Source organism: Chlorocebus sabaeus, chromosome 4, assembly GCF_047675955.1.
Source record: "Chlorocebus sabaeus isolate Y175 chromosome 4, mChlSab1.0.hap1, whole genome shotgun sequence".
NCBI lineage: Eukaryota > Metazoa > Chordata > Mammalia > Primates > Cercopithecidae > Chlorocebus > Chlorocebus sabaeus.
The window spans coordinates 93854456-93881678 of record NC_132907.1 but is presented as its reverse complement, the minus strand read 5'-3'; the positions used below and the strand labels follow the sequence as shown (position 1 = coordinate 93881678).

The following is a 27223-nucleotide window of genomic DNA, read 5'->3' as shown; positions in this document are numbered from 1 at the left end:
GCCCAGCTGGTTGTGGGCTTTTCTTTTGGGGGAGGTTTTTAAATTACTGATTAAATCTGCTTTTCATTACCTATCTGTTCAGGTTTTCTATTTATTCCTGGTTCAATCTTGGGAGATTGTATGTTTCCAGGAATTTATGCATTTCCTCTAGGTTTTCTAATCTGTGAGCATATAGTTGTTCATAATAGTCTCTGATGATCTTTTGTATTTCTGTGGTGTTAGTTGTAATGTCTCCTTTTTCATTTCTGATTTTGTTTATTTTGTCTTTGTTATTTCCTTTCTTTTGCTGATTTTGGTTTGGTTTGTTCTCGCTTGTCTAGTTCCTTGAGGCACATACTCTTTCTACTTTTTTGATACAGACATTTAATGCTGTAAACCAGGGGTCCTCAACCCCCAGACCTCATCCCGGCACCCAGCCATGGCTTGCTAGGAACCAGGCCAAACAGCAGGAGTTTGGCCAGTGCTGGGATTACAGGTGTGAGCCAACGTGCCTGGCCAAGACTTGTTTTGTGGCATAACATATAGTCTATCTTGGAGAACGTCCCATGTGCTGATGAAAAGAATGTATCTTCTGCAGTTGTTGGGTAGAATATTCTATCATGTAAATGTCTGTGGAGGCCTAAAGTCCAGTTGAAATCCCATGTTTCTTTGCTGATTTTCCATCTAGCTGATCTGTCTAATGCTGTGAGTAGTGTGTTGAAGTCCCCACTATTACTGTATTGCTCTCTCTCTCTAGTTCTAGTAATATTTGTTTTAAATCTGGGTGCACCAGTGTTGGATGCATATGTATGTAGAATTGTTATATCCTCTTGCTTAATTGATCCCTTTATCATTATATAATGACCTTTGTCTTTTTTTTTTTTTTTTTTACTGTTTTTGACATAAAGTCTGTTTTATCTGATATGAGTATAGCTACTCCTGTTTGCTTTTGGTTTCCATTTGTGTGGAATGTATTTCCCCTCCCCCCCCACTTGACTTTCAATCTATATGTATCTTTTTAAAAAAATAGAGACAGGGTCTTGCTATGTTACCTAGGCTGGTCTCAAACTCCTGGCCTCAAGCAATCCTCCCATCTTGACCTCCCAAAGTGCTGAGATTACAGGCTTGAGGAACCATGCCCAGCCTATGTGTGTCTTTAGCGGTAAAGTGAGTTTCTTGTATGCAGCAGATAGTTGAATCATGCTTTTAAAAATCCATTCTGCTAATCAGTGTCTTTAAAGTGGAACATTGGTCTGGGCATGGTAGCTCACACCTGTAATCCCAGCACTTTGGGAGGCAGAGGTGGGTGGATCACTTGAGGTAAGGAGTTCAAGATCAGCCTGGCCAACATGGTGAAACCCCATCTCTACTAAAAATACAAAAATTAGCCAGGAGTGGTGGTGCAGGCCTATAGTTCTAGCTACTCAGGAGGCTGGGGCAGGAGAGTCACTTGAACCTTGGAGGTGGAGGTTGCAGTGAACCAACATTGCACCACTGCACTCCAGCCTGGGTGACAGAGTGAGACTCCATCTCAAAAAACAAAACAAAAAACTGGAGTGTTTAACCTGTTTATATTCAAGGTTAATATTGATATGTAAGGTTTGGTTCCTGTTGTATTGTTAATTGCTTCCTAGTTGTTTTATAAGTTCTTTGCTTCTTTCTTTTCCTCTGGCTGTTTGTCATTGTGGTTTGGATGAATTCTGTAGCAGTGCCATTTGATTCCTTTCTCTTCGTCTGTGATTGCTTTATGAGTGAGTTTTATACTTTTGTGTGTTTCCATAATGGTGAATGTCATCTTTTCACTTCCAAGTTAGGGCTTCCTTGAGCAGTTCTTGTAGGACTAGTGATGATGAATTCCCTCAGCATCAGCTTTTCTGGGAAAGACTTTATTTCTCCTTCATTTATGAAGGTTAATCGTGCTGGATATCAAATTGTTGGCTGAAAGTTTTTTTCTTACAGCGGTTTGAATATGTCACCTTATTCTCTTCTGGCCTGCCAGGTTTTTGCTGAGAACTTCACCGTTAGTCTGATGAGGTTTCCTTTATAGGTAACTAGATGCTTTTCTCTTGCTGTTTTTAGAATTTGCTCTTTCACTTTGACTTTGGACTGATTCATGGTGCACTGTGGTAGTGTCTTTTTTGCATGATGTTTTCCTGGGGATTGCTGAGCCTCCTGTGTCTGGATACTTAGATCTCTTGCTAGACTTGGCAGGTTTTCATGTATTACTTCGTTAAATAGGTTTTCTAAGCCTCTCAATATCTCTTCACCCTCAGGAAGACCAATAACTTGTAAATTCAATCACTGTATATAGTCCCAGGTGTCTCACAGGCTTTGCTCATTCTTTCTCATTCTTTTTGCTTTGTTTTTGTTTGATTGGATGATTTCAAAAAGCCTGTCTTTTAAGTTCTGAAATTATTCTGCTTGGTCTAGTCTATTGTTGGAGCTTTCAGATGTATGTTGTAATTCTGTTTTTGTTTGTTTGTTTGTTTTTTAAAATACATCTATCTCCTTGGTAAACATCTCATTCATATTCTGAAGTAATCTTCTGAGTTCTTTGTATTGATTTTCAGACTTCTCACACATCTCATTGAACTTCTTTAAAATCAATATTTTGAATTCTTTATCTGGGATTTTGAGGTTTCTTTTGGTTGAGATTTATCTACTGCTGGAGAACTGTGTTTCTCTGGGATTGTCATATTACCCTGCTTTTTCATGTTTCTTGTGTCTTTATGTTGCTTTCTGCACATCTGGTATAATAGTTGCTTTTTCTTATTTTGGGGTGTACTTTTGTTGTTGGAGGGCACCTTTTACTGGAGATGTGACTGGGATGTTGGTTGGGTAGGGCCCTTTGGATTTACTTCTGAAGCATGCAGCAGTGAAGCCTCTGTATGATTTATTTGGCTATTAGCAGTGTTAGTGGTATCTGTGGCTTCCTTGGTTAGGGTGTAGTTATTGGTGGCGGCTGTGGTGAAGTTGTGCTGGGGACTGGGATGCTGGGTGGGCCCATCTTCAGGCTTCAGTGGTAGCAGTTGTGGGCTAACCATGTGTATCCTTGTGCCCCATGGTGGCACACACTGGCACCTGTGTTGGCAGTACCAGGCAGGCTGATTCTTGGGCCTCTGGGTGGCTTTCTCAGAAGCTGGTTATAGTAGCAGTGTACCGTGCAAGTGAGCAGACTTCCTAGTTTCTGGGCAGCCAGAGTGGTGTGGGCAATGGTAGTGGCAGTGATAGTGAGATGCACTTTTGGGTCCCAAGCTGTGTGCATGTGTTGGCAGTGGTTGCAATGGGCTGTGCTGGCCAGCCTCCAGGCCAGCAGCTGGCACTTGCAGGTAGATGCCAGCTGAGGTGGTAGTGACAGGGTGTCCCCTGGAAGAAAGGCTCAGTGTCCCAGGTGGTGGACTGGGTTGTGGATCCTCCTGGTCCCTGGATCCTACACTCTGTCTTGTGGGCAGGCTGGGGAAGGGGGATGCTGGGCAGAGCTGGACCAGGCAAGCTTGCTCTAGCCCCCTGAGTGCATGTACCAACTGTGACAGGTGCCACTGGGTGATTTTCAGGGCCCATGGCAGAATGCCTGGATGTGGGCAGCTGCCACAGGGAGGGTGGGGCCAGTCCCAGCAGCCAGAGCCTTGGCCATGGATGGAAGACCTGCATCCCTTTCATGCCCCAGTCGCCATGTGGCTTGCTCCACCATCCTGGCTGTTGGAGACAAAACCTGTTCCATCAGCCTTGGCAGTTTGTGCCTGGCCCACAACTCAGCTCCAGGCTGTAGGCCCTGCACAGCTCAAGACCAAGCCCCCATGGCAACTCTCATCCTGCTCAAGTCCTGGGGGTAGTGCCTGCTTCCAGTGCTGGGAGCTGCAGCCCATGCCACATTTGCCTCTTAGTCCTGGTCCACTCTCACACCTCAGTTCCACAAGCAGCAGTCCAAGTCCAAGTTTCCCTAATGCCTCGGATTGGCACTGCTTGTAACAGGAACATGCACCGTCTGCTAAAAACTGGGATGGAGAACGGTGTCTTGCTCTAGCTGCTTAAATTTCAGAAAGGGTATGAGACCCAGGGCATGTTCCCTCCCGGAGCACTTCCTTCTTGGTCTCCCTAAATCCGATGCAGAGATTGGGAGGGTGGAGTTGCTCTCCTGTGTCAGGGACTGCATGAATCTCGAGTGGGAAAGTGGACTGCGGGAAGACCCGCCCTCACCCTCTCATACTGGGGAGTCACTCCCAGTTCCTAGCTGCTCTTGGCCACATAGGCTGCCTGCTTTCCTTCTTCCTAAGTTTTGCTTTTTCCTGTCACTTTCCTGCTGAACTCCCATGTTGTCTCTTGGAAAATAGATTCAAAGTGTGATCATCTACACATTATTTTGGTTCTTCTAAGTGGATGAGATGTGCTTGAAATGCTTCTAGTCAACCATTTTTTAAAAAAAGCCTTTGCCCATTTTAAAATTGGGTTGTCTTTTTGTTGTTGAATTGTAAGAGTTATTTGTCTATTCTGGACACTAGACTCTTATCAGATATATGATTTGTAAATGTTTTCTGCCATTCTGTGGGTTGCCTCTTCACTTTCTTGGTAACGTCTTGTGACACAAAAATTTTTAGTTTTGATGAAGTCCAATTTATCCATTTTTTTTTCTCTTATTACCCGTGCTTTTTGTGACAAATCTAAGAATTCACTGCCACATTTAAGGTCATTATCCAATCAAGGTCATTAAAGATGAATTCTTATGTTTTCTTTGAGAGTGTTATATTTTTAGCTCTTACATTTAAGTCTTTAGTCAATTTTAGGTTAATTTTTTCATATTGTGTGAGGTAGGGATCCAACTTCACTATTTGGTGTGTGGCTTTTCCCACCCCCACCCCCCAACCCTTAGAGACAAGGCCTTGCTTGCTATGTTGCTCAGGCTGGCCAGTTATCTCAGCACCATTTGTTGAAGAGATTGTTCTTTCCCTGTTGAACAGCCTTGGTGCCCTTGTGGAAAATCAACTGGTCATTGGTCATAATCAGTTAGTATCTCTATTCTTATGCCACAGTTTCTTTCTTTTTAATGTTTTTTTTAAAAGCCAAACATTTTATTATGGCACTTTTCACATATTTTACAAAAGTGGAGAGAGAATTATATAAAGAGCTCAGTATTTTCATCAGCTGGCATAGGTAATCAACTATCAATATTGGCTGATTCAGTTTCATTTAAAGTCCAGTCTGCCAGTCTCAGACCATTTAGACTCCACTGTCCTCCCCACTTCATAGAGAAGCAAATCCCTAACATGCCATTTATTTCATATGTGTTTTAATGTGTATCTCTAAAATGTGGATTTTAAAAAAATCAGCTCTCTCTCTCGCTTTATGTGTGTATATATATATATACATACATATGCATACTGGGTCTTGTTCTGTCACCCAGGCTGGAGTGCAGTGGTGTGATCTTGGCTCACTGCAGCCTCGACCTCCCAGGCTGAAGCAATCCTCCTGCCTCAGTCTCCTAAGTAACTGAGACTACATACATGTGCCACCATGCTTGGCTAATTTTTAAAAATTATTTTTTGTAGAGATGAGGTCTCACCGTGTTGGTGTTTTATATTTTTAATTTGATTTTTTATTTGAATTGAAAAACTTTAATATTAAGAAGTATTGATAGCAACAGTGGCGCAGCTATGGAGGGTGGTGGAGAACTCTGGATGGTGCTCTGGGGCCCCAGAGGCCCCTAAGGAGCGCGCTTGGAAGGGAGCTCCCTTCCCAAGGCTGGGGCTCGAGCCTCATTGGAGGAGGTGTAGCTCCGTCCCCTGGAGGGCAGGGAAGTTTGCTGAGTTTCCCTGTCTATGGCAGTGGTGAGCAGAAACACAAAAAAGTGGGAAGCACTGGAACCAGGAGAGTCTCCTTCTTCCTGCAGGGCTCCTCCAGGGCCGTATTCAGGCCAGTGCAACATCATGCCCTCTATAGGAAAAAGTGCTGAAAGACTGAGGCTTATTAATGCAGAGCAGGCAGGACGGGGGGTCTGGAGCCTAGAGGCAACAAACGGGCAGCTGGCACAGCTTCTGAGTACTGTCACCCCACTTTGTGAATGCATGTCTCCCCTCCTGGATCTGTGTAGCTGCCATATACTTTATGTCCACGTTTGTTGTGAACCCCACAACATGCTGTTATTATTGCTGAAATAGTCACTTATCTTTTAAAGATATCTAAGCAATAAGAACAAATTATGCATATTTAACCCTCTAGTAGTCAGTTCCTGCGCTTTTTGTACCACGTTGTAGACACATTTTACAATCTGGTATCATTTTCCTTTGGCCTGTAATATTTCTTACAGTGTGCGTCAGCTAGTGATGATTTCTTTCAGCTTTCGTGCATCTGAAAGCTCTTTATTTCACCTTCACTTATGAATGATGTTTTCATAAGATGTAGAATTCTAGGTTTCAGGGTTTTTTCTTTCAGCTTTAAAGATGTTGCTCCACTACCTTCTTGTTTCTGATGAGGAATCTGCTGTCATCTTATTTTTTATCCTTTGTACCCAATGCCTGTTTTCTTTGGCTTTTAATATTATTCTAGGCCAGGTGCGTGGCTCATGCCTGCAATCCCAGCACTCTGGGAGGCCAAGGTGGTGGACTGCTTGAACCCAGGAGTTTGAGGCCAGATTGGGTAACATGATGAAAACCCATCTCTACAAAAAATACAAAAATAAATATTATTCTACTTGTTATTGGTAATGAGCAATTTGATTATGATATACGTTGGTGTAATTTTCCTGTTTCTTGTGCTTGGAGTTCACTAAGCTTCTTGGGTCTGTAGGTTTACAATTCTCATTACATTTGGAAAAAATTTCTGCTGTTTCTTACATTTTTCTCTTACCTCCTTTCCCCTCCTATTCATTAGGGGTCCAGTTACACAAATATTAGGTCTCTTGAAATACCTATTTTATTTTTATTGGGGTGCTATTGTAAATGATACTGGTTTTTAAATATCTGAATTCTAGTTGTTCATTGCTAGTATCTAGAAATACAATTGATTTTTGTGTTATCATCCTTTTACTGTGTGACCTTGCTGGTCTCAGTAAATAGTTATAGATGATTGGTTTTAGTAAAATTTTTGGAATTCGCTCTCTCTAAGAGACAGGGTCTTGTTCTGTCACTCAGGCTGGAGTGCAGTGGTACAATCACAGCTCACTGTCACCGCAGCCTTGATGTCCTGGGCTCAAGTGATCCTTCTGCTTCAGACTCCTGAGTAGCTGGGACTACAGGTGTGTGCCACCACACCTGGCTAATTTTTTTGAAAAGTATTTTTTGTAGAGATAGGGTCTTCCTACATTGCCCAGGCTGGTCTCAAACTCCTGGGTTCAAGTGATTCTCCTGCCTTGGCCTCCCAAAGTGCTGGGATTATAGGTGTGAGCCACTTCACTCAGCCTTTTTGGAATTTTCTACATGTAAAATCATGTCTGCAAACAGATAGTTTTATTTTATTTTTATTTCCCAGTTTTATGACTTTTATTTATTTCCCAGTTTTGAGACTTTTACTTATTTTCCTGACTTATTGCCCTGGCTAGTACACAAATAATTTTAGTGGGAATGGGGATACAGCACAGCTTTGCCTTGTTCATGGTCTTGGGGGGAAGCATTTAGTCTTTCACCATTAGCCGTGATGTTAGCTATAAGCTTTTGTAGGTGTTCTTTATCACGTTAATTAAGTTTCCTTCTGTTCCTAGTTTGATGAGAGGTTTTTTGGAAAAATTATTATGAATGGATTTGGATTTTGTCAGATGTTTTTCTGAAAGATTGAGATGATCATGTGCATTTTCTTTTTAGTTTATTATTATAGTGGATTACAGTGATTGGTGTTTGGATGTTCAAGCTGCCCTGAATTCCTTGGATAAATCCCACTTAGTTGTGATGTATCATCCTTTTTATATATTGGTGGATTCTATTTGCCAATACCTATATTTAATTGAGGATTTTTATGTCTATGTTCATGTAGGATGCTGGTCTTTAGTTTTCTTTTCATGCAATGCCTTTGGTTTGGCATCAGAGTAATGCTGAATTCATAAACAAGTTGACAATTAAAAAATTTTTTTTGATATTTTTTGCCAAGGATTGCAGATAATTGGTATTATTTTTTTACATTGGTAGATATACCAGTGAAACCATTTAAGCCTGGGTTTTTTGACATTGTTGGAATAGATATAGAGCTATCCAGATTATCTGTTTTTTCTTGAGTTTTGATAGATTGCGCCTTTCTAGGAATTCCTCTATTTCATCTAAATCATTTAATTTTTCGGATAGTATTTGTCTTATTCTGCTTGGGCTTCCATAACAAACTACCATAGACTGGATAGCTTAAACAACAGAAATTTATTTCACACCATTCTGGAGGCTGGGAAGTCCAAGATCAAGGTGCTGGCTGATTTGGTTTCTGGTGAGGTCTCTCTTCCTGCCTTACAGATGGCTGCCTTCTTGCTGCATCCTCACATGGTGGAGAGAGAGAGCTCTGATGTTTCTTCTCTTTTTATAGGGCACCAGTTCTATAGGATTAGGGCTCCAACCTTATTATCTTAATCACTTATGAGGGTAGGGGCTCTATCTCCAATACAGTCACATGGAGAGTTAGGGCTTAACATAGGAATTGTGGGTGGACACATTCAGTTCACAGCGGTATTCTCTCTCTCTCTATATATATGTGTGTGTGTGTGTATGTATATATGTGTATATATATGTGTATATATGTATGTATATATATACGTGTGTGTGTATATATAGATACATATTTTTTTTGAAATGGAGTTTTGCTCTTGTTGCCCAGGTTGGAGTGCAATGGTGTGATCTTGGCTCACTGCAACCTCTGCCTCCCAGGTTCAAGCAATTCTCCTACCTCAGCTTCCCAAGTAGCTGAGATTACAGGCATGTGCCACCATGCCCGGCTAATTTTTTGTATTTTTAGTAGAGATGGGGTTTCACCATGTTGGCCAGGCTGGTCTCTAACTCCTGACCTCAGGTGATCCTCCTGCCTCGGCTTTCCAAAGTGCTGGGATTACAGGCTTGAGTCACTGCACCCAGCTTTTTATTTTTCTTTTCTTTTTCTTTTTTTTTTTTTTGGCCAAGTCTCACTATGTTGCCCAGGCTAGAGTGCAGTGGTGTGATCTCGGCTCACTGCAACCTCCGCCTCCCAAGTTCAAGCGATTCTTCTGCCTCAGCCTCCCAAGTAGCTGGGACTACAGGTGCACGCCACCATGCCCAGCTAATTCTTGTAATTTTAGTAGAGATGGGGTTTCACCATATTGGTCAGGATGGTCTCGAACTCCTGACCTCAGGTGATCCACCTGCCTCAGCCTCCCAAAGTGCTGGGATTACAGACGTAAGCCACTGCGCCTGGCCTCAGCTCTGTAATTTTTCTTTTAATGTCTGTGGTATCTGTAGTGATGTCCTCTCTTTCATTCCTGATATTGGCAATTTGTCTTCTCTGTTTCTTGATCAGTATGGCTAGAAGTTTATCAATTTTGTTAATTTTTTCAAAGAACCAACTTTTGGTTTAATTTATTTTTCTTTCTTTCTTTCTGTTTCTTTCTCTTTTTTTTTTTTTTTTTTTTGACAGTCTCACTCTGTCTCCCAGGCTGGAGTGCAGTGATGTGATCTTGGCTCACCGCAACCTCCATCTCCCAGGCTCAAGCAATTCTACCTCAGCCTCCAGAGTAGCTGGGATTATAGCCGTGAGCCACCAAGCCCTGCCAATTCTTCTTTTTTTGTGTGTTTTATGTCTTATAGACTTATTTTTATTATTTCCATCCTTCTGCTCAATTTGGGTTTATCTTCTCTTCTAGTTACTTGTTAGAAGCTTAGATTACTTATTTTAGGCCTTTTATTTTCTCAAATATAAGCACTTAATGCTATCAGTTTCCATCAAAGTACTGGTTAGCTGCATCCCACAAAGTCTGATATGTTTGTATTTTCATTTTTGTTTAGTTCAAAATATTTTTAAACTTCTTTGTGACTGCCTCTTTGATCCATGCTTGTTTAAAAGTGGGTTGCTTTCCAAATATTTGGAAAATTTCTGGATATCTTTATAGTTTAATTCCATTATGTCAAATAACATACTTCATACAATTTCTGTTTTTTTTTTGTTTAAAAAAATGTTAAGGATAGCTTTAAGTCCCAGAAATATGGTCTACCTTGGTGAATGTTACATGTGCAAAAACCAGATACTCTTCTGTTGTTGAATGGAGTGTTTTATAGATTTCCATTAATTCAAGTCTGTTGTTGTTGGATATCCTTACTGATTTTATTTACTTGTTCTATTGATTACTGAGATAGAAATGTTAATGTCTGCCATGAATTGTCCTTTTTGGTTTTATTAGTTTTTGCTTCATGTGTTTTGAAGCTCCATTGCTAGGTACATTTACCTTTAGGATTGTCAGATCTCCTTGGAAAATTGATGCCTTTACTATTATAGAACATACCTTTTTGTTTCTGGTGATATTCCTTGTTCTGAAGTCTCCTTTGTCTGGGACTCATGCAGCTGCTTCATTTGATTAATGTTTGCATGGTGTATCTTTTTCTATCCATTTACTTTATCTACCTAAGTCTTTATAGTCAAAGTGGATCCATGACACATTTTTGACATTTTTATGGCACTTTCCCACCAGGTGGATATTGTGTGAGTCTGCGTCCTCTTCCAGGCTGCACTCACTTCAGGTCAGGTGAGGGCTCCTTAACTTCCTCCCCAAGGCTTTTGGCCCAGAGCCTGGCATACGATGGTTACTGCACACAGGTCTGCAGGACATTTGTGAGGGCTCAGCTGCACCCATTGCAAGGAAAATCAAGATTCTGTGAAAAGAAGGGTGATGGCCTCTCTAAGATGGGTGACAGGCGAGCTGACCAGCCTGGGCACAGATACTGGACTTCTCCTCAGGGGCCCCGCTAGGAGGCACATGCCTGTGTCCAGCACTGTTGGTGGCAGCTGGTGGGTGAGTCAACTGGACTCAGGGCGCTGTGAGCTAGTGACCTAAGTGGAATCCCAGGACTACAGAGTGGAGTAGAATTTTACATAGAAAAGGGGAAGCCTGTTGGCCTAAAGCAGAAGGCTATCAAGGGCAGAGATGAGAAGAGCAAGAGCTGCTACAAACACCACAGGGAGATCACACCACAGAGAGGAGATTATGCTGCTGCCCTGCATGTGCTCTTGGGGATGATGGGATCATGTGGCCCTGTGTGTCCTCTCCAGGTGACAGGAACATGGGACCTGAGGACCCTCTTGGGGGTGACAGAAACACGGGACCCCACATACCTTCTCAGGGTGATGAGAACATGGGACCCGTGTACCCTCTTGGGGGTGACAGGAATGTGGGACCCCACATACCTTCTCGGGGTGATGGGAACACAGGACCCACGTACCTTCTTGGGGTGACGTGAACGTAGAACCCCACATACCCTCTTGGGGGTGACAGGAATGCGGAACCCCACATACCTTCTTGGGGTGACGGGAACACAGGACCCACGTACCTTCTTGGGGGTGATGGGAACACGGGACCCCAAATATCTTCTCGGGGGTAACGGGAACACGGGACCTGCGTGATGAGTGTTTCGAGGCTGCAGGCTGCCCAGGCCTTGGCCGCGCCCCGCCCGTGCGTGGCTTCCTCGATGGCTTCCTCCTCAGGACGTCTCCCGCCATGGCGCCCTGAGCCAGGCTCCAGAGCGGGCCGCTTCTCTGGGGGAGGCCGGGACCCGCCTGCCACCGAAGGGAGGCCCAGGCGTGACCCAGCCCCGGTGCGTTCTCAGTGCGGGGTGCTGGAGAGCCGAAGTCCCGGGCCAGGGGGTCCCACGAGGAGGAGGCGTGGGGGCCTCGCGGGGTCGCGGGTGTGGGGCTCCCGGACCGCGCTGAGGGGCCCGGGGCGTCGCGGCGGGACCAGGGCGCATGTGGCGCTTTCCGGTGACCGGGTGCCCCGTGTCTTCCAGGCCGAGGACGATGATCCCGCCGGGGGAGTGCACGTACGCGGGCCGGAAGCGGAGGCGGCCCCTGCAGAAACAGTAAGTCTCCCGCCTCTGCTTGTGTGGGTTATTTTACCCATGGAAGGGGAGGCCTGGGGTTTGCATTGACAACGGAGTTTTAGGAACAGAGCGAACCAGGAAGGCTTCGGGAGCCTGGCGGGCCGGGGCCGCGCTCTGGCGCGGGGGAGGAAGGCGCGGGCGGCGCCGGAGTGCTCACCCCGCAGCCTCCCGGTGCCGGGAGCCCCCAGCGAGGCTCGTCCCTGCGCCCTCGGGGCCCTGAGCGGTGGAGCGAGGCGGCGGGCACCGTGAGGGGCTGAGGCCAAGGACGCGGGCGGAGCTCTGGGCGGCGGAGGCGGAGGCGGCGGGCCCATGGCAGCTTCCCAGGCTCCGCAGGCGAGACCGCCACCCGCTGGGACGGAGGGTGTGGCACAGCTGGGTGTGTGCGTGTGTTGCGAGGCTATGTGAGGCTGTGTGTGTGCGGGGTGTGTGTGGGGGCTGTGGGGGGGGTGTGTGTGAGCCTGTGGGGGGGCTGTGTGTGGGGTGTGTGTGTGACTGTGCGGGTGTGCAAGGCTGTGTGAGACTGTGTGCGAGTGTATGGGGGCTATAGGGAGCTGTGTGGGGGGGTGTGGGGGGTATGTGTGAGACTGTGCGGGCGTGCAGGTGTGCAAGGCTGTGTGAGACTGTGTGTGCAGGTGTGTGTGGAGGGCTGTGGGAAGCTGTGTGTGTAGGGTGTGTGTGTGAGGCTGTGGGAGGCTGTGTGTGGGGTGTATGTGTGTGAAGCTGTGTGTGAGGCTGTGTGTGGGGTGTGTGAGGCTGTGGGGGGCTGTGTGTGGGGTGTATGTGTGTGAGGCTGTGTGTGAGGCTGTGTGTAGGGGGGCTGTGTGTGTGTGTGGGAGGTGTGAGGCTGTGTGTGTGCCGGATGATGTCCCTGGCTGTGTGTGGGGATGTGTGTGTGGGGGTGTGTGTGTGGGGGGTGTGTGTGTCAGATGATATCCCTGGCTGCAGGGGCTGTAGGATTCTGTGCAGATTCACAGCAACACCGCCCTCACCACCCTGATACCTGCTGTGATGCTGAGGTTAGGCCCCTGGGTGCCTGGATGTGTCAAATGCTGGGCCTTAGTGTGCGGCCATGGTGCCTCCAAGCACTGCAGGGCCCAAGGAGGAGCTGGGGCTGGGAAACGGGGAGGTAAAGCCTCCCTTGGGAAGGAAGGACCTTATTTACTGTTTACATCTTGTTTAGGTGTCTTGTTACAGTAAACAATAAAGAGAGCCCTTGTCCCACAGGGAGACCTTACCTTGTCCCTTAAGGCTGCAGTTTGCGGCCAAGGCCTCGCACTCTGTGCATCAAACACCAGCATGCAGTAGGCTCAGTGCCCAGGCTAACGCTGGCCCAGCAGTGAGCACATGTGCAAAACCACGCATGGGGCCAGGCACTCAGCTGAGGCCGGGACCAAGGGCTGCAGAAGAAACACAGCACAGCCCTGCACTGATTGCAAACAAGCTCTAGGGTGGACGGCAGTAGATACGGATGCTGCAATTCATATATAAAGGGAGGAAACATAAATACTGTGCATGCATATTTGCTAGTTTATTCACAAAATGTCTCCGGACAGAGTCACAGAAAACTTAAAATCAGCTGCCTCCAGGCAGGGAGCCAGCCTGAAGACACTTTCCTCTGAGTTTTGAAATAGGTGAGCACGCTAGCCATTCAGAACACCAATACATAAAATGCAAAGGCCTAAAAACTCCTTTCTCAGGCCTTTGCAGTGGAATAAAAACACAATCAAAGCAGGAAATTTAGTTCTGATTCTTCCCTAGACTGCCCTACCATGGGGACTGCATTTGTAGCTGTGTGGCAAAGCTATTTCCTCTCCTTATTTAATGTGCCAAATACATCTGCTACCCAAATCTCTCAAGTGCACAGACTCAGGAGCACATCCCATCGCCCACCCCTGAGGAACACAGCTATAAAGCGTCTCCCCCCTTCCGGCTCCCTATGTACACCCCGCTTCATCCTCCTTGGCCCCTAGGGATGGCCGCCCTTCACCTGCAGACCTCGGCCTCCCCCTGTAAAAAGTTCAGTCTTCCTTGGTTGCTACAAGAACCCACTGCACATGCAGCGTCAGCCAGGATGCTTCCACATCCCCCCGCGGGACTTGGGGACCTGGGTGAATGATGAACACGTGGAACTCACGTGGCTTGCTGTGCCCTGAGTTGTAAGCCCTTTGTCTCCGCCTCCGGGGTCTCATGTCTTCTTCCAGGGTCCACGAAACAGAAACGAGTTGTTAGCTTGCAAGAGGTAAAATCAAATCCCCCACACTCACATATTGGGAGGATGAAAACCTAGATGTGGAATCGCTCAGCTAAAACATGGACATTTGTAATTTCAATAGTTGTTCCCAAACCTCCCAGCATAAGAAGTTAGGGTTAGAGTTCCTCGTCAGTGCCTCCTCCCCAGGCCCCAGCACTTAGTGTATTTCAGATACTGGTGATTTTAATTTGCATTCTCGTATCATAAGTGAGGTTTAAGAGTGACTTGCATCTCCTTTTCTGTGAACCGTGTTTACATCTTTTGCTCATTTTTCTAGTAGATTGTTTATGTTTTGTACCTCTTGATTTGTAAGAGCTTGCAAACTAAGGAAATTAATTTTTGAATGGGTTTCAAATATTTTACCCCAGTTTTGATTTTACATATAGTGTTCTTTGCCATGCAGGAAAATAAATGAATTTGTATGAAGTTGAATTTGTCAATCTTTACTTTTTTTTTTTTTTTTTTTTGAGACGGAGTCTTGCTCTGTCGCCCAGGCTGGAGTGCAGTGGTGCCATCTCAGCTCACTGCGAGCTCTGCCTCCTGGGTTCACGCCATTCTCCTGGCTCAGCCTCCCGAGTAGCTGTGACTATAGGTGCCAGCCACCATGCATGGCTAATTTTTTTGTATTTTTAGTAGAGATGGGGTTTCACCGTTAGCCAGGATGGACTTGATCTCCTGACCTCGTGATCCGCCTGCCTCGGCCTCCCAAAGTGCTGGGATTACAGGTGTGAGCCACCGCGCCTGGCCTCAATCTTTACTTTTGTGGCTAATTTTACATCACGATTAGGAAGATCTCCTTTACTTCAAGTTTATAGGAGAATATTCCCATTAGTTCTTCAAATGCATTCCTTAAAACATATGTATTTACGTTTAAAACTTTTTAGCACTTAGGGAAGAAAGAGGAAAAAAGAGGGAAAAAAGAAAACCAGTTGTAATTTGAGGGGCAATGAAAGACAATGAATGACTTGAACAGTCATGAAATGTTTTCCAACTCAGACACACACACCCACTGCACGCACACACTAGGTAAGGTGATGGAGGCTGGCATGTCCAAGCATGGGCATCTCTGAAGGCTACTGTGTCTTTCTCCATGGAGGGGCTGCTGGGCATGTGCAAGGGTCCTGGGAACCCCTCTAGGGACCTGCTCTGGGAAACTGGAGGTAAAACACTGTTTTGATGTTGAGTCTGGGCACCCATCCTGCACCCCCTGCTGCCTGCTGGGGTGGGGACCCCCTCCACTCTGGCCATCCCAGCTGTGGCCCCTGATGCATCTGAGGGCCGTGTCCAGAGCTCTGGTCTGACTGGCTCCTCTGCGGTGGTGGGGGATAGGTCTGTGTGTGGCCCAAATTTTGTTTGGAAGGGGTGGCTGGTAAAGGCCGTGGAGCATGCCATTGGAGGTGGAGTTGGTCTAGAACCTGCCCCTGAGAGGCCCCCGCAGGCACTGAGTGCAGAGGGCAGCTGATGTGGGGAAGCTGGGCAGCCGTCTGAGACAGCCCTCCCCTTGGCATTGTCCTTGACTCCCCGCAAGCCTCGGTATCCTTTGGGTGACGTGGGTGATCCTGAATTCACAGCACTCTCCCAGGAGTGAATGCCCTGTGCCACCAGAAGCCTGTTTGATGCTCCTTGTCTTTTGGGATTCCCCGGAGTCCTCAGCAGGGACAGCGCCTTCAGCTCACGACACTGTGGAAGCCACAGGGATTCCTTTTTTTTTTTTTTTTTCCCCTGCGTTTTGATGTTTATTGGGTATAATTGAAGTACACGTATTTCAGCTGACCTGCACTTTTAAGGTGTGCAGTTGGGTCCGTTTTGACATCTGTGTACATCTGTGAAGTCATCACCAAAATCGAGAGGAAGCGTTTCCATCTCTCCAGGAGCTTCTTTGTGGCCCCTCGTAATTCCTCCCTATAGCTCTGCCCCAGGCAACCTCTGATCTGTTTCTGGTCGCTGTAGATGGTTTGCTTGTCCTAGCATTTTGTGCAAATGGAATCACACAGCTTTTTGTCTGTCTGCATGCACTTGGCATAAAGGTTCTGAGATTCATCCATGTTTCTAGCACCAGCCATTTGTTCTTTTTTATTGCTGCGAAGTGTTCTGTTGTATGGATAGACCAAATCTGTTTATTTACCTGCGGATGGAAGTTCAGGTTGTTCTCCGTTTTGGACTATTACAAATAAAGCTACCATGAACATTTTTGTATAAGTCTGTATGTTTTTATTTCTCTTGGATAAATACCTAGGAGTGCAGTTGCTGCGTGACACAGCAGGTGCGTGTTTAACTGTTTCCAAAGCAGTGGTGTCATTTCCCATTCCCAGAAACTGTGTGTGAGAATCCCAGTTTCTCTGCACCCCCACCAGTGCGTGGTGTGCTCAGCCTTCTTGGTTTTGACTGTCCTCATGGGTTGGTGGTATCTCATCAGGGTTTTAATGTGCATTTCCCTAGTGACTAACGGTGTTGAGGGTATCTTTATGTGCTTCTTCACCATCCATGTATCTTGTCTGGTGGTGTCTGCTTAAATAATTGCCTGTGTTCTTATTGGCTTCTTTGTTTTCTTATTATTGAGTTGTAAGAGTTCTTCACATGTTCTGGATATAAACCCTTGTTGTGAATATTCCAATCTAAGGCTTATCTTTTCAATTTTCTTGATACTGACTTTCAAAAGACATTTGAAAACCTTTTGAGGAAGACCAACTTGTGAGCCTTCTGTCATTTTGTGTTCTAAGAGTCCTGTGACTACCCGCAAGGTCTGAAGGATTTTTTCACATTTTCTTGTAAAATTTTACAGTAGTTTAAACCACTGTGAAGTCTAGACTCCTTTTCTGAGTTAATTTTTGGGTATGACATGAAGGTAGAGCTGGTGTCCATTTGTTTTCTTGGATATACAGTTGATCCAGCACCATTTATTGAAGAGATTTTCCTTTCCCTATTGAATTGCCTTAGTATCTTTGTGAAGTAAATTGTCCAGTGAAGACCCAAAGAAGACCCAAAGAAGTCTATTTCTAGACTCACACCATTCTTTTCTATTCATTTATATTTCTATGTTTTCTCTAATACCCACATCATCTTTAATATTGTGGCTTTAGAGAGGGCTTAAACTCAGTAGGGAAGGTACCCAGCTGTGCCCTTCTCTTTAATTGGCTATTGTAGGTCTTTTGCATTTCCATGTAAATTTTAGGATCACCTTGTCAATTTCTGTAGAAACTCCTGTTGGGATTTTAATATGATTACATTGAACGTATAGATCAGTTTGGGAAGAACTGCCATCTTAACAATATTGAATCATCCAATCAAAGAACATGTTATATCTTTCTGCGCATTTAGATCTTTACATTTTTCTCAGCTGTGGTTTGGGTGTCTTTTGTTAGGTTTGTTCACAGGCATTGCATATTTCGGGGCCTCTCCTTCCGCCTGAGCTGGCTTGGGGCTCCTCCAACACCTGTTTCTGTGCCGGCGGCCTTGGTGAATCCTCCTGCAAGTCTCCTCTGCTCTGGAGTGAACTGGAGCTTCTCCTGCATGCCCTCAGGGCTTCGAGACTTCTCGTATCCTGTTGTGCCCTGCGTCCTCCTGGCTGTCCTCTCCCCACTGCCGCTGGCCATCTCTCCCATCTCTCTGGCGCCCCCATTCTGTGGCCTCTCCCAGCCGCTGTCTGCCTACTAGGGGCTCCCCTTGTTTTCTGGGGAGGCCGTGGGTGTCCTTCAGTGACAGGTGGGCCCCTCCAGCCAGGGGATGCCACTGCACACAATTGCAGGTCCAGGTCATCCCCAATTCTTCTGCCTATTTACATCTTGGCTGGCAGCGTGAGTAATTTTTGGTGGGTGTGACATTAAAAAAAAAAAAAAAAAAAACAGCAAACCAGAAAGAGGAAAGGTAAGACACAGAATGGGAGACAATAAATACAAATCATATACTCAGTAAGGGCCTGGTATCCAGAGTATTTAAAGAATCCTCACAACTCAAAAACAAAAAGATAAACAACCCAATTTAAAACTGGGCAAAAGACTTGAATAACCATTTCTCCAAAGAAGATATGAAAATGGACAACAGGCATTTGAAAAGATGCTCAACATCGTAAGTCATTAGAGAAATGCAAATCCACACCCACCAGAATGGCTGTAATCAAAAAACAGAATATAACAAGTGTAGGTGAGGATGTGGAGAAACTGGAGGCCCGCTACGTTGCTGGTGGAAAGGAAAATAGTGCAACCACCATGGAAAGCAGTTTGGTGGTTCCCCAGAAAATGAAACAGAGTTAACATATGACCCAGCAACTCTACTGCTCAGTATATGCTCAAGAGAATTGAAAGTATATATTCAAACAGAATCTTCTAGATGAGTGTTCACTGCACCGATATTCACAGCAGCCAAACAGAGGAGATGACGCAAACGTCCATCAGCGGGTAGACAGATAAAGCAACGTGGCCTATCCATACACGGGAATATTACTCAGCCCTGAAGAGGAAGGAAGCACGGACAGCTGCAGCAATGTGGATGAACCTTGAAAACATTAGGCTGTGAGAAAGAAGCCGGCCACAGAAGGCCATGTCTTGATTCCATTTCTACCACATGCCTTTAGTAGGAAGGTCCGTGCTGAGAGCTGACTGGGGGCTGCCAGGACTAACAGAAGGGGAATTAGAGAGACTGCTGATGGGTAAAGGGTTCTTTCAGGGCTGGAACTAAATAGAGGTGAGGTTTGCACGGCTTAGTGGCTGCCCTAAGCAACATTGAACTGTTCACTTTTAAACAGTTACTTTCATGTTATGTGGATTATATCTCAACTGAAAACAATAGCTCTGGGTTTGGCGCTGTCAGGCTACTCTGTGACTGGTTTACAGCGTAGGTCGTTAGACAATGAGAAATGGAGTTTGTGCCGCGGAGTTCCTGACAGACCAGATTGTTTCAGACTTACAACTTGCATGTGTTAGCTCACTCATAAGTGCAAACACCTTGGAAAAATAAGGAACTCCTCGACAAAAGAGACCCAAACCCCTGTAAACAGCAGGCTCACTCCTGTATGTGCCAAGGTCCCAGGAAAGGTTAGTGTGGAAAGTCAGGTGGCTGCATTCCTGTGGTCCTGCTGGTCACTGGCCCCGCTCAGTCTCCCCACGCGGTCCCAGTGGACTCCATACTGTGCCATCCTTTCTTTCGGATGATTGCATGTGGACATGATGTCTAGAACAAGATGTCAGTTGAAGTGGCTTCTGTGCAGTGATGGTTAAATGGGTCAGCCGTAGGGGACGGTCACTCTGAGGTTAAATGGATCAGCCGTAGGAGACGGTCACTCTGAGGTTAAATGGGTCAGCCGTAGGGGACGGTCACTGTGAGGTTAAATGAAATGGATCAGCCGTAGGGGATGGTCACTGTGAGGTTAAATGGATCAGCCGTAGGGGACGGTCACTGTGAGGTTAAATGAAATGGATCAGCCGTAGGGGACGGTCACTGTGAGGTTAAATGGATCAGCCGTAGGGGACGGTCACTGTGAGGTTAAATGGATCAGCCGTAGGGGACGGTCACTCTGAGGTTAAATGGATCAGCCGTAGGGGACGGTCACTGTGAGGTTAAACGGGTCAGCCGTAGGGGACGGTCACTGTGAGGTTAAATGAAATGGATCAGCCGTAGGGGATGGTCACTGTGAGGTTAAATGGGTCAGCCGTAGGGGACGGTCACGCTGAGGTTAAATGGATCAGCCGTAGGGGACGGTCACTGTGAGGTTAAATGGGTCAGCCGTAGGGGACGGTCACGCTGAGGTTAAATGGATCAGCCGTAGGGGACGGTCACTGTGAGGTTAAATGGATCAGCCGTAGGGGACGGTCACTGTGAGGTTAAATGGGTCAGCCGTAGGGGATGGTCACTGTGAGGTTAAATGGGTCAGCCATAGGGGATGGTCACTGTGAGGTTAAATGGGTCAGCCGTAGGGGACAGTCATTGTGAGGTTAAATGGGTCAGCTGTAGGGGACGGTCACGCTGAGGTTAAATGGATCAGCTGTAGGGGACGGTCACTGTGAGGTTAAATGGGTCAGCTGTAGGGGACGGTCACGCTGAGGTTAAATGGATCAGCCGTAGGGGACGGTCACTGTGAGGTTAAATGGGTCAGCCATAGGGGACGGTCACTGTGAGGTTAAATGAAATGGATCAGCCGTAGGGGACGGTCACTGTGAGGTTAAATGAAATGGATCAGCCGTAGGGGATGGTCACTCTGAGGTTAAATGGATCAGCCGTAGGGGACGGTCACTGTGAGGTTAAATGAAATGGATCAGCCGTAGGGGATGGTCACTCTGAGGTTAAATGGATCAGCCGTAGGGGACGGTCACTGTGAGGTTAAATGGGTCAGCCGTAGGGGATGGTCACTGTGAGGTTAAATGGGTCAGCCATAGGAGATGGTCACTGTGAGGTTAAATGGGTCAGCCATAGGGGACGGTCACTGTGAGGTTAAATGGATCAGCCGTAGGGGACGGTCACTGTGAGGTTAAATGGATCAGCCATAGGGGACGGTCACTGTGAGGTTAAATGGGTCAGCCGTAGGGGACGGTCACTCTGAGGTTAAATGGATCAGCCGTAGGGGACGGTCACTGTGAGGTTAAATGGGTCAGCCGTAGGGGACGGTCACTCTGAGGTTAAATGGATCAGCCGTAGGGGACGGTCACTGTGAGGTTAAATGGATCAGCCGTAGGAGACGGTCACTCTGAGGTTAAATGGATCAGCCGTAGGGGACGGTCACTGTGAGGTTAAATGGGTCAGCCGTAGGGGACGGTCACTGTGAGGTTAAATGAAATGGATCAGCCGTAGGGGATGGTCACTGTGAGGTTAAATGGGTCAGCCATAGGGGATGGTCACTGTGAGGTTAAATGGGTCAGCCGTAGGAGACAGTCACTGTGAGGTTAAATGGGTCAGCTGTAGGGGACGGTCACGCTGAGGTTAAATGGATCAGCTGTAGGGGACGGTCACTGTGAGGTTAAATGGGTCAGCCATAGGGGACGGTCACTGTGAGGTTAAATGAAATGGATCAGCTGTAGGGGACGGTCACTGTGAGGTTAAATGAAATGGATCAGCCGTAGGGGACGGTCACTGTGAGGTTAAATGGGTCAGCCGTAGGGGACGGTCACTGTGAGGTTAAATGAAATGGATCAGCTGTAGGGGACGGTCACTGTGAGGTTAAATGGATCAGCTGTAGGGGACGGTCACTGTGAGGTTAAATGGATCAGCCGTAGGGGACGGTCACTGTGAGGTTAAATGGGTCAGCCGTAGGGGACGGTCCCTCTGAGGTTAAATGGGTCAGCTGTAGAGGACGGTCCCTCTGAGGTTAAATGGATCAGCCGTAGGGGACGGTCACTGTGAGGTTAAATGGGTCAGCCGTAGGGGACGGTCCCTCTGAGGTGAGAGGGTCACATCAAGCTCCTGTCATTTTAGGGTAGGTTGGGTAAGTGGGGTCAGCTCCCTCCCTCTCTGGGCTCCGTGGTGTGGAAGTCCCACAGGGTGGTCCCTTTTTGTGGGTAGAGCAGGCTGCCATGGCTTATTAGGAGAATTGGGTAATGGCCCTCACTTCCCCTTTGTGGGGCCCCAGAGGGGCAGGCACCCGGTCTCATTTGCCCTGGGGGGTCCCTGAATATTCTCCCCTCAGCCCCAACATGTACAGGAGAAACCAAAGCTTGGAGTGGCCTTGGGCGCCTCGAAGTGCAGGCCTGGCAGCTGCACGCCCCGGCTGATGCCAGGAGGACCTTTTCATGTTTCCTGGAATGTGTTAGGTTTTGTTCAGACACCGAGCCAGCTGCGGCCAGGCATCCTCCTCCCTCCTTAGGGATCCGTAGTGGAGAGGTGGAGAAACGTGCCCGTCCCACAGCCAAGGGTCGTGCCCTGTCTCTGTGCTCTGAGCTGCGGTTCTCGGGCTGGTTTGCTCCTCCTCTCTGTGTCCCCTCCAGATACCGAGCTGTGCTTGGCTGCCGTGCACTGTGGTGTTTAGTGTCTACGTCTTGAGGCACGGGTGAGCTTTAGTCCGATACCGAGCTGTACTTGGCTGCCGTGCGCCATGGTGTTTAGTGTCTGCCTCTTGAGGCACGGGTGAGCTTTAGTCCTCTTCCCGCTTTTGTCCTGGCAGCAGCTTAGATGCTCCTAGTAAGGTCACTGCAGAGGATGGTGTCCGCCCCAAGGGGCCTGTGGCTTCTGGTGGAGAAGCCCACCTGACCCAACCATCTCCCCACAGGAGGCCCGCCGTGGGGGCAGAGAAGTCCAACCCCTCCAAGCGGCACCGGGACCGCCTCAACGCCGAGTTGGACCACCTGGCCAGCCTGCTGCCGTTCCCACCTGACATCATCTCCAAGCTGGACAAGCTTTCTGTCCTGCGTCTCAGTGTCAGTTACCTCCGGGTGAAGAGCTTCTTCCAAGGTAGGACTCTCACCTGTGCCCACCCCTTCACTTGAGTCGGGTTGTGTCTCCCCTGAGTCCACCTGGGGCCCCTGTGGCCAGGTAAAGTGCGTCTGCTGGGTTGCACCGTGTGCACGCCCTTCTTCCCCCATGCTACCTACCCCCGGACTTACCTGGAGACTTGGTCCCTGGCTGGGCTGTGGATTTTCCCTGGTGCCAGGTCTGGCCCTAGCTGTCCTCGACACTCTCAGGGTGCCGCAGTTTGCTGGGATGGGCCAGTTTGCTCCTTGGGTCCTTGGTTCGCTGAAGCTGCGCAGCTCCTGTGGGAGGGGCTGGGGCTGTTCCTCCCCATGCTGGGCCTCACTGGGGCTTCCTCACAGACCGCAGCTCTAGGGAATAGGGGGTCGGCTTCGTGGATGAGCAGAGCTGGGCATGGTCAGGAGGCTGAGGCAGCTGACTTGGCGGGACCTGGAGGCTGCCCTGGGGTGCCGGGCACCTCCCGCTGCCCATGCCAGGCCCTGCCTGGACACAGCTGCTGGGGCTGCCCTCTCGTGGGGAGGGGCTTCCAGGGCTCCTGCATCTCGGGTGGGGCCTCCCCAGGCCTGTGCCCCGTCTGTCCTTGGAAGCGTGGCGTTTCCTTAGATTTCCGGTTGTTGCTGCCCTGGGAGCTGGGATCGCTCCAGAGAACGCGCAGGTGTAGACCGTGGGGCCTTTGGCGTTGCGGGAGGGTGGGAGAGAAGCTGCTTCCATCTTCGGTGTTGGGTGACGTGCCTGCACGTGGTTTGATTGCAGCACTTCTAGAATTAAAAACGCTGTGACCAGCAGTGTGTGGCAGTTGTGCCCGGCGCCTGCACTCCTGAGTTTGAGTCACGGTGGGGGCCTCCTCTAGGTGGGGGCATCTGTCTCAGCGTGCGAGAGGCTGTCAGTGCCTGGACCCTGCAGGCCTCTGCGCACCCTCAGACACCCCCAGGGAAGGACGCGGCCCATGGGACGCCGAAAGGAAAGCCACGGTGACACTCAGCATCACCCCGCATCCTGCTGGTGCCGGCCCCACACTGAGGGTCCTCCTGGGTCCTGGCTGGCCGCAGCCCCCATGGAAATCGAATCCCACAGCTTATCTGAGTGGTGAGGTCACAGCAAGTGTTAGTTTTCCATTCCAGGTTTTCTAAGTTGATGTTGAAAACTATTAATTTTATATTTATCTCCGTTCCCAATCTGGGCCTCCCGGTGCTCGGGGCTGCTGGGTGGTGTTGGACTCAGTTTACCCGAGAGACCCGGGTTTGCCACACGTGCAGGATGGCAGCTTTTCCAGGAGGGTTAAGATGTGGTGCGGTTGGTGTGGTCTGGTGTGTGGAGCGGGCACCACCCTGCACGCACCCGGGCATGGGCGCCAGCGTGGAATCGAGGGCAGGCTCCCAGGTTTGCCTTGTGGGGCGCGCCTTTCACGGATGGGGCAGTGTGGCTCAGCGGCGCCAATGGCAGGGGGCAGTCCCCGTGTCTGGACAGCGCAGGAAGGGCTGGGGCAGCCGGTGGGGAGGCTGTGTCCAGAGCTGAAGACGTGGTGCATCGGCTTCCTGCCACCGACACCGCACAGCCTCGCCCTCTCGCTGGGAGGTTGGAGAAGAGGCCAGGTCACTTCCTCTCCGCACGGGTCCCACTGTGCCCAGCCAGGCCAGGGCTTGATGGCCTCAGAAAGCCTTCCATTCTGATGTTTTCAGCAAGTTTGGATGTCTGGTTCTTCTTAACCTGCCAGTGAGTGAGCTTCCCATCCTGCGCCCCGAGCCGGGGCGACGGCACTGGGTGGCCATCCTGTGCAGGGGCACCCTGCATGCTTCCTGTTGCCCTGCCGGGAGGTGCCCACCTCTGCCACAGTTGCAGTGACTCTCAGGGAGCCACCGGCTTACAAGAGTGCTGCAGCTTTCACAGGGAAATAAACTTCCTGATTTTTCTACCAAGGATTGTGATTTTTGTGATCCCCTTCAGGCTGTACATTTTAGAGGAAATTCTAAAAACTTTTCTGAAGTCATTTCCACTGTATAATTAGAAACAAGTCAAGCTATAAAAGTTGGATCTTAAACTATGCCTCTTGACTTAGAGATTACGGCTGCCATAAAAAGTTGCCTTTGGGAAGGACATGAACCAGGAGCTTTCACCTCAAAGGGTGATGATGGCCTGAGCATTTGCTTATGATGTTTAATGTTGACCTTCGCGACTTTTTAGAATGCAGTGGGTTTATTTTTGTTTGGGGATTGGCACTTTAAGTTATAAAACTCTTAGCTTCTACCCTTCTCCTGGGTGACTGTTAAGGTTGGGATTTTCCACTCTTGGGGATTTTACTATTCACACCAGGGGAAGTCAGGCACAAAATAAGAGGGAAGGAGGTAGTGCGGAGGAGACAGTGGCTGCCGCCTTGAGAGAGCTCTCTGCCCTCCTGTTGTGGGGCAGGGAGGGGAGTTGGGCCCATTCTAGGCTGAGCCCTGGTCACAGCCTGGGACGTGGGACCCTAACACTGACCAGGAAGGGTGCAGAAGCCCCGGCTCTGTTGCTGAAGCCCAGCTGTTGGTCAGGCCACCCTCCCAGAGCTCCTTGGGGGTCCCTGCATTTCCCAGGACCCCTGCATTCAGCGACTGAGGAAGAGTGCCCGGGAGTGGAGGCCCTCAGGCACGGAGTCCATCCAGGCCTGGCATGGGGCTGTGTCCACCTCTCTGTGTGGGAGCTGGAGCGCTGACAGTGCACAGACGTGTGTGTTCTTGTTGCTGTGTAGAGAAGTGTGGAGTAGAACAGTCCCAAAAACAAAGCGGCAAGGAGAGAAAGTGGCACAGCCTCACTGTGAAAGCCTGGGGATTTTCCTTTCAGGATGACACTGCCCCCTGCTCCCTCCACTCATCACCCGCAGCGGCATCAGAGTCCTCTTGTTCCTTTGCATCTGCCGTGCTCCACTGTGGGGCCTGAACACACACCTGTGTCCATCCTGGAGCCCCTCCTGGGGTCAGTCCTGGCTCTGAAGACCCCCGGGCTGAACGGGCACATCCGCTTCACCCCACCCTGGGTGGGCAAGAACAGAGGCCCCACAGCGCCATGAGGTGTCCTGGGATCCTGAACTCTGGAATCCCACGCTTGCTAGTAGGTCAAAAGTTCTATGGTCCTTGAGATTATGAGTGAGTGTGTAAACCGAGGCTTGAAGTTACACGTTATTAAGCCAAATCGTGCTGATTTTCAGCTTTCGCTGAAGATTTGCCTTTTCCTTGATGATCGTTTTATGGACTGGATGTTTGTCTCATTCCTTCACCTATTCATATAGTGAAACCCTAATCCCAGTGTGGCTGTATTTGTAGGTGGGGCCTCTTAGGAAGAAATTAAGGTTAAACAACGTCATAAGTGGGGCGGCCCTGAACTGATAGGACCGGTGTCCTTAAAAAGGAGACACAGAAGAACCCTCCGTCCACCTCTGTGCTGAACACCCCCAAAGAAGGGCTGTGAGAGAACACGGGGAAGGCGACTGTCTGCAGGCCGGAAACAGCCCTCACCAGAGCCAAACTAGCTGCACCCTGATGACAGGCTTTTAGCTCCAGAACTGTAGGAAAACCAATTCCTGTTGTTTAGGCCCCCAGGCGGTGGCGTTTTATTATAAGCAGCCCAAGCAGAGAAGTGGGGTGCCCCGCGTTACATACCACATACCTAAGAATGTGGAAGTGACTTGATGGGTGGAGGCTGGAGGAGTTTTGAGGTGGGTGCTAGAAAGAGCCCCGATGGCCATGAAGCAGTTGTTGGTAGAACTATGGGTGTTAAAGGCGTTGTTGGTGAGGGCTCAGAGAGAAGAGCATTGTAGGGAGAGCTGTGGTCGTAGAGAACACACGTACCCCACGAACAGAACACTGGTAGAAACGTGAGGATTAAAGCCGATCCTGGTGAGGAACGTGCCTGTGGAATGCAAGGAAAGTGATTCTTGTTATAAAGTGGCACGTACTTGGCTGGACTGAGTTCCAGCATTTTGTGGGAAGTGGAACTTGCGAGTGATGAAATGGGATGTTTTGCTGGTGAGATTTCTAGGTGTTGAAATCCTTGCTTCTCCTTACTGCTTATAGTGAAACGTGAGAGGAGAGAGATACATTGAAGGAATTGCCAAAAGAAAAGGAACCAGAGCTTGAAGATTTGGAAAATTATCAGCCTATCCACATTGCAAAAAATGAGAAAGTGGGCCGGGCACAGTGGCTCACGCCTGTAATACCAGCACTTTGGGAGGCCGAGGCGGGTGGATCACGAGGTCAGGAGTTCAAGATGGTGAAACCCCGTCTGTACGAAAAATATAAAAATTAGCCGGGCATGCTGGCGGGCACCTGTAATCACAGCTACTTGGAAGGTCGAGGCAGAGAATTGCTTGAATCCGGCGGGCAGAGGTTGCAGTGAGCCAAGATCTCGCCACTGCACTCCAGCCTGGGCGACAGAGCAAGACTTTGTCTCAAAAAAAAAAAAAAAAAAGAAAAGAAAAGAAAGTGTCTGGACGGACTTGCATGCGGTGGAACCATTTGATGGGGAGACTGGGTGTGAGCCAGGAGCCCAACCAGGAAGCCTCCTCAGCAGAGGCCAGGAGTGGGGACGGGACCAGGCCCGCAGAGACACT

The 27223-nt window shown here is 48.5% G+C and overlaps 1 protein-coding gene and 1 long non-coding RNA gene across 2 annotated transcripts in view; one reads left to right on the top strand and one right to left on the bottom strand.

The window, feature by feature from the left end:
- The window catches only part of AHRR (aryl hydrocarbon receptor repressor), a 110222-nt gene that overhangs the window by 9084 nt on the left and 73915 nt on the right, over positions 1–27223 (top strand). The window contains exons 2-3 of the mRNA XM_007961068.3: positions 11907–11978; positions 22442–22623. Of these exons, the coding sequence (XP_007959259.2) occupies positions 11907–11978; positions 22442–22623 (254 nt within the window). The remainder of the gene's footprint in view (positions 1–11906; positions 11979–22441; positions 22624–27223) is intronic.
- On the bottom strand, positions 1637–12413 carry LOC119620799 (uncharacterized). Its single transcript, XR_005237352.2, has 2 exons — positions 11454–12413; positions 1637–10778 (listed from the first exon to the last, which is right to left on the bottom strand). It is a non-coding gene; the product is annotated as an uncharacterized lncRNA (long non-coding RNA).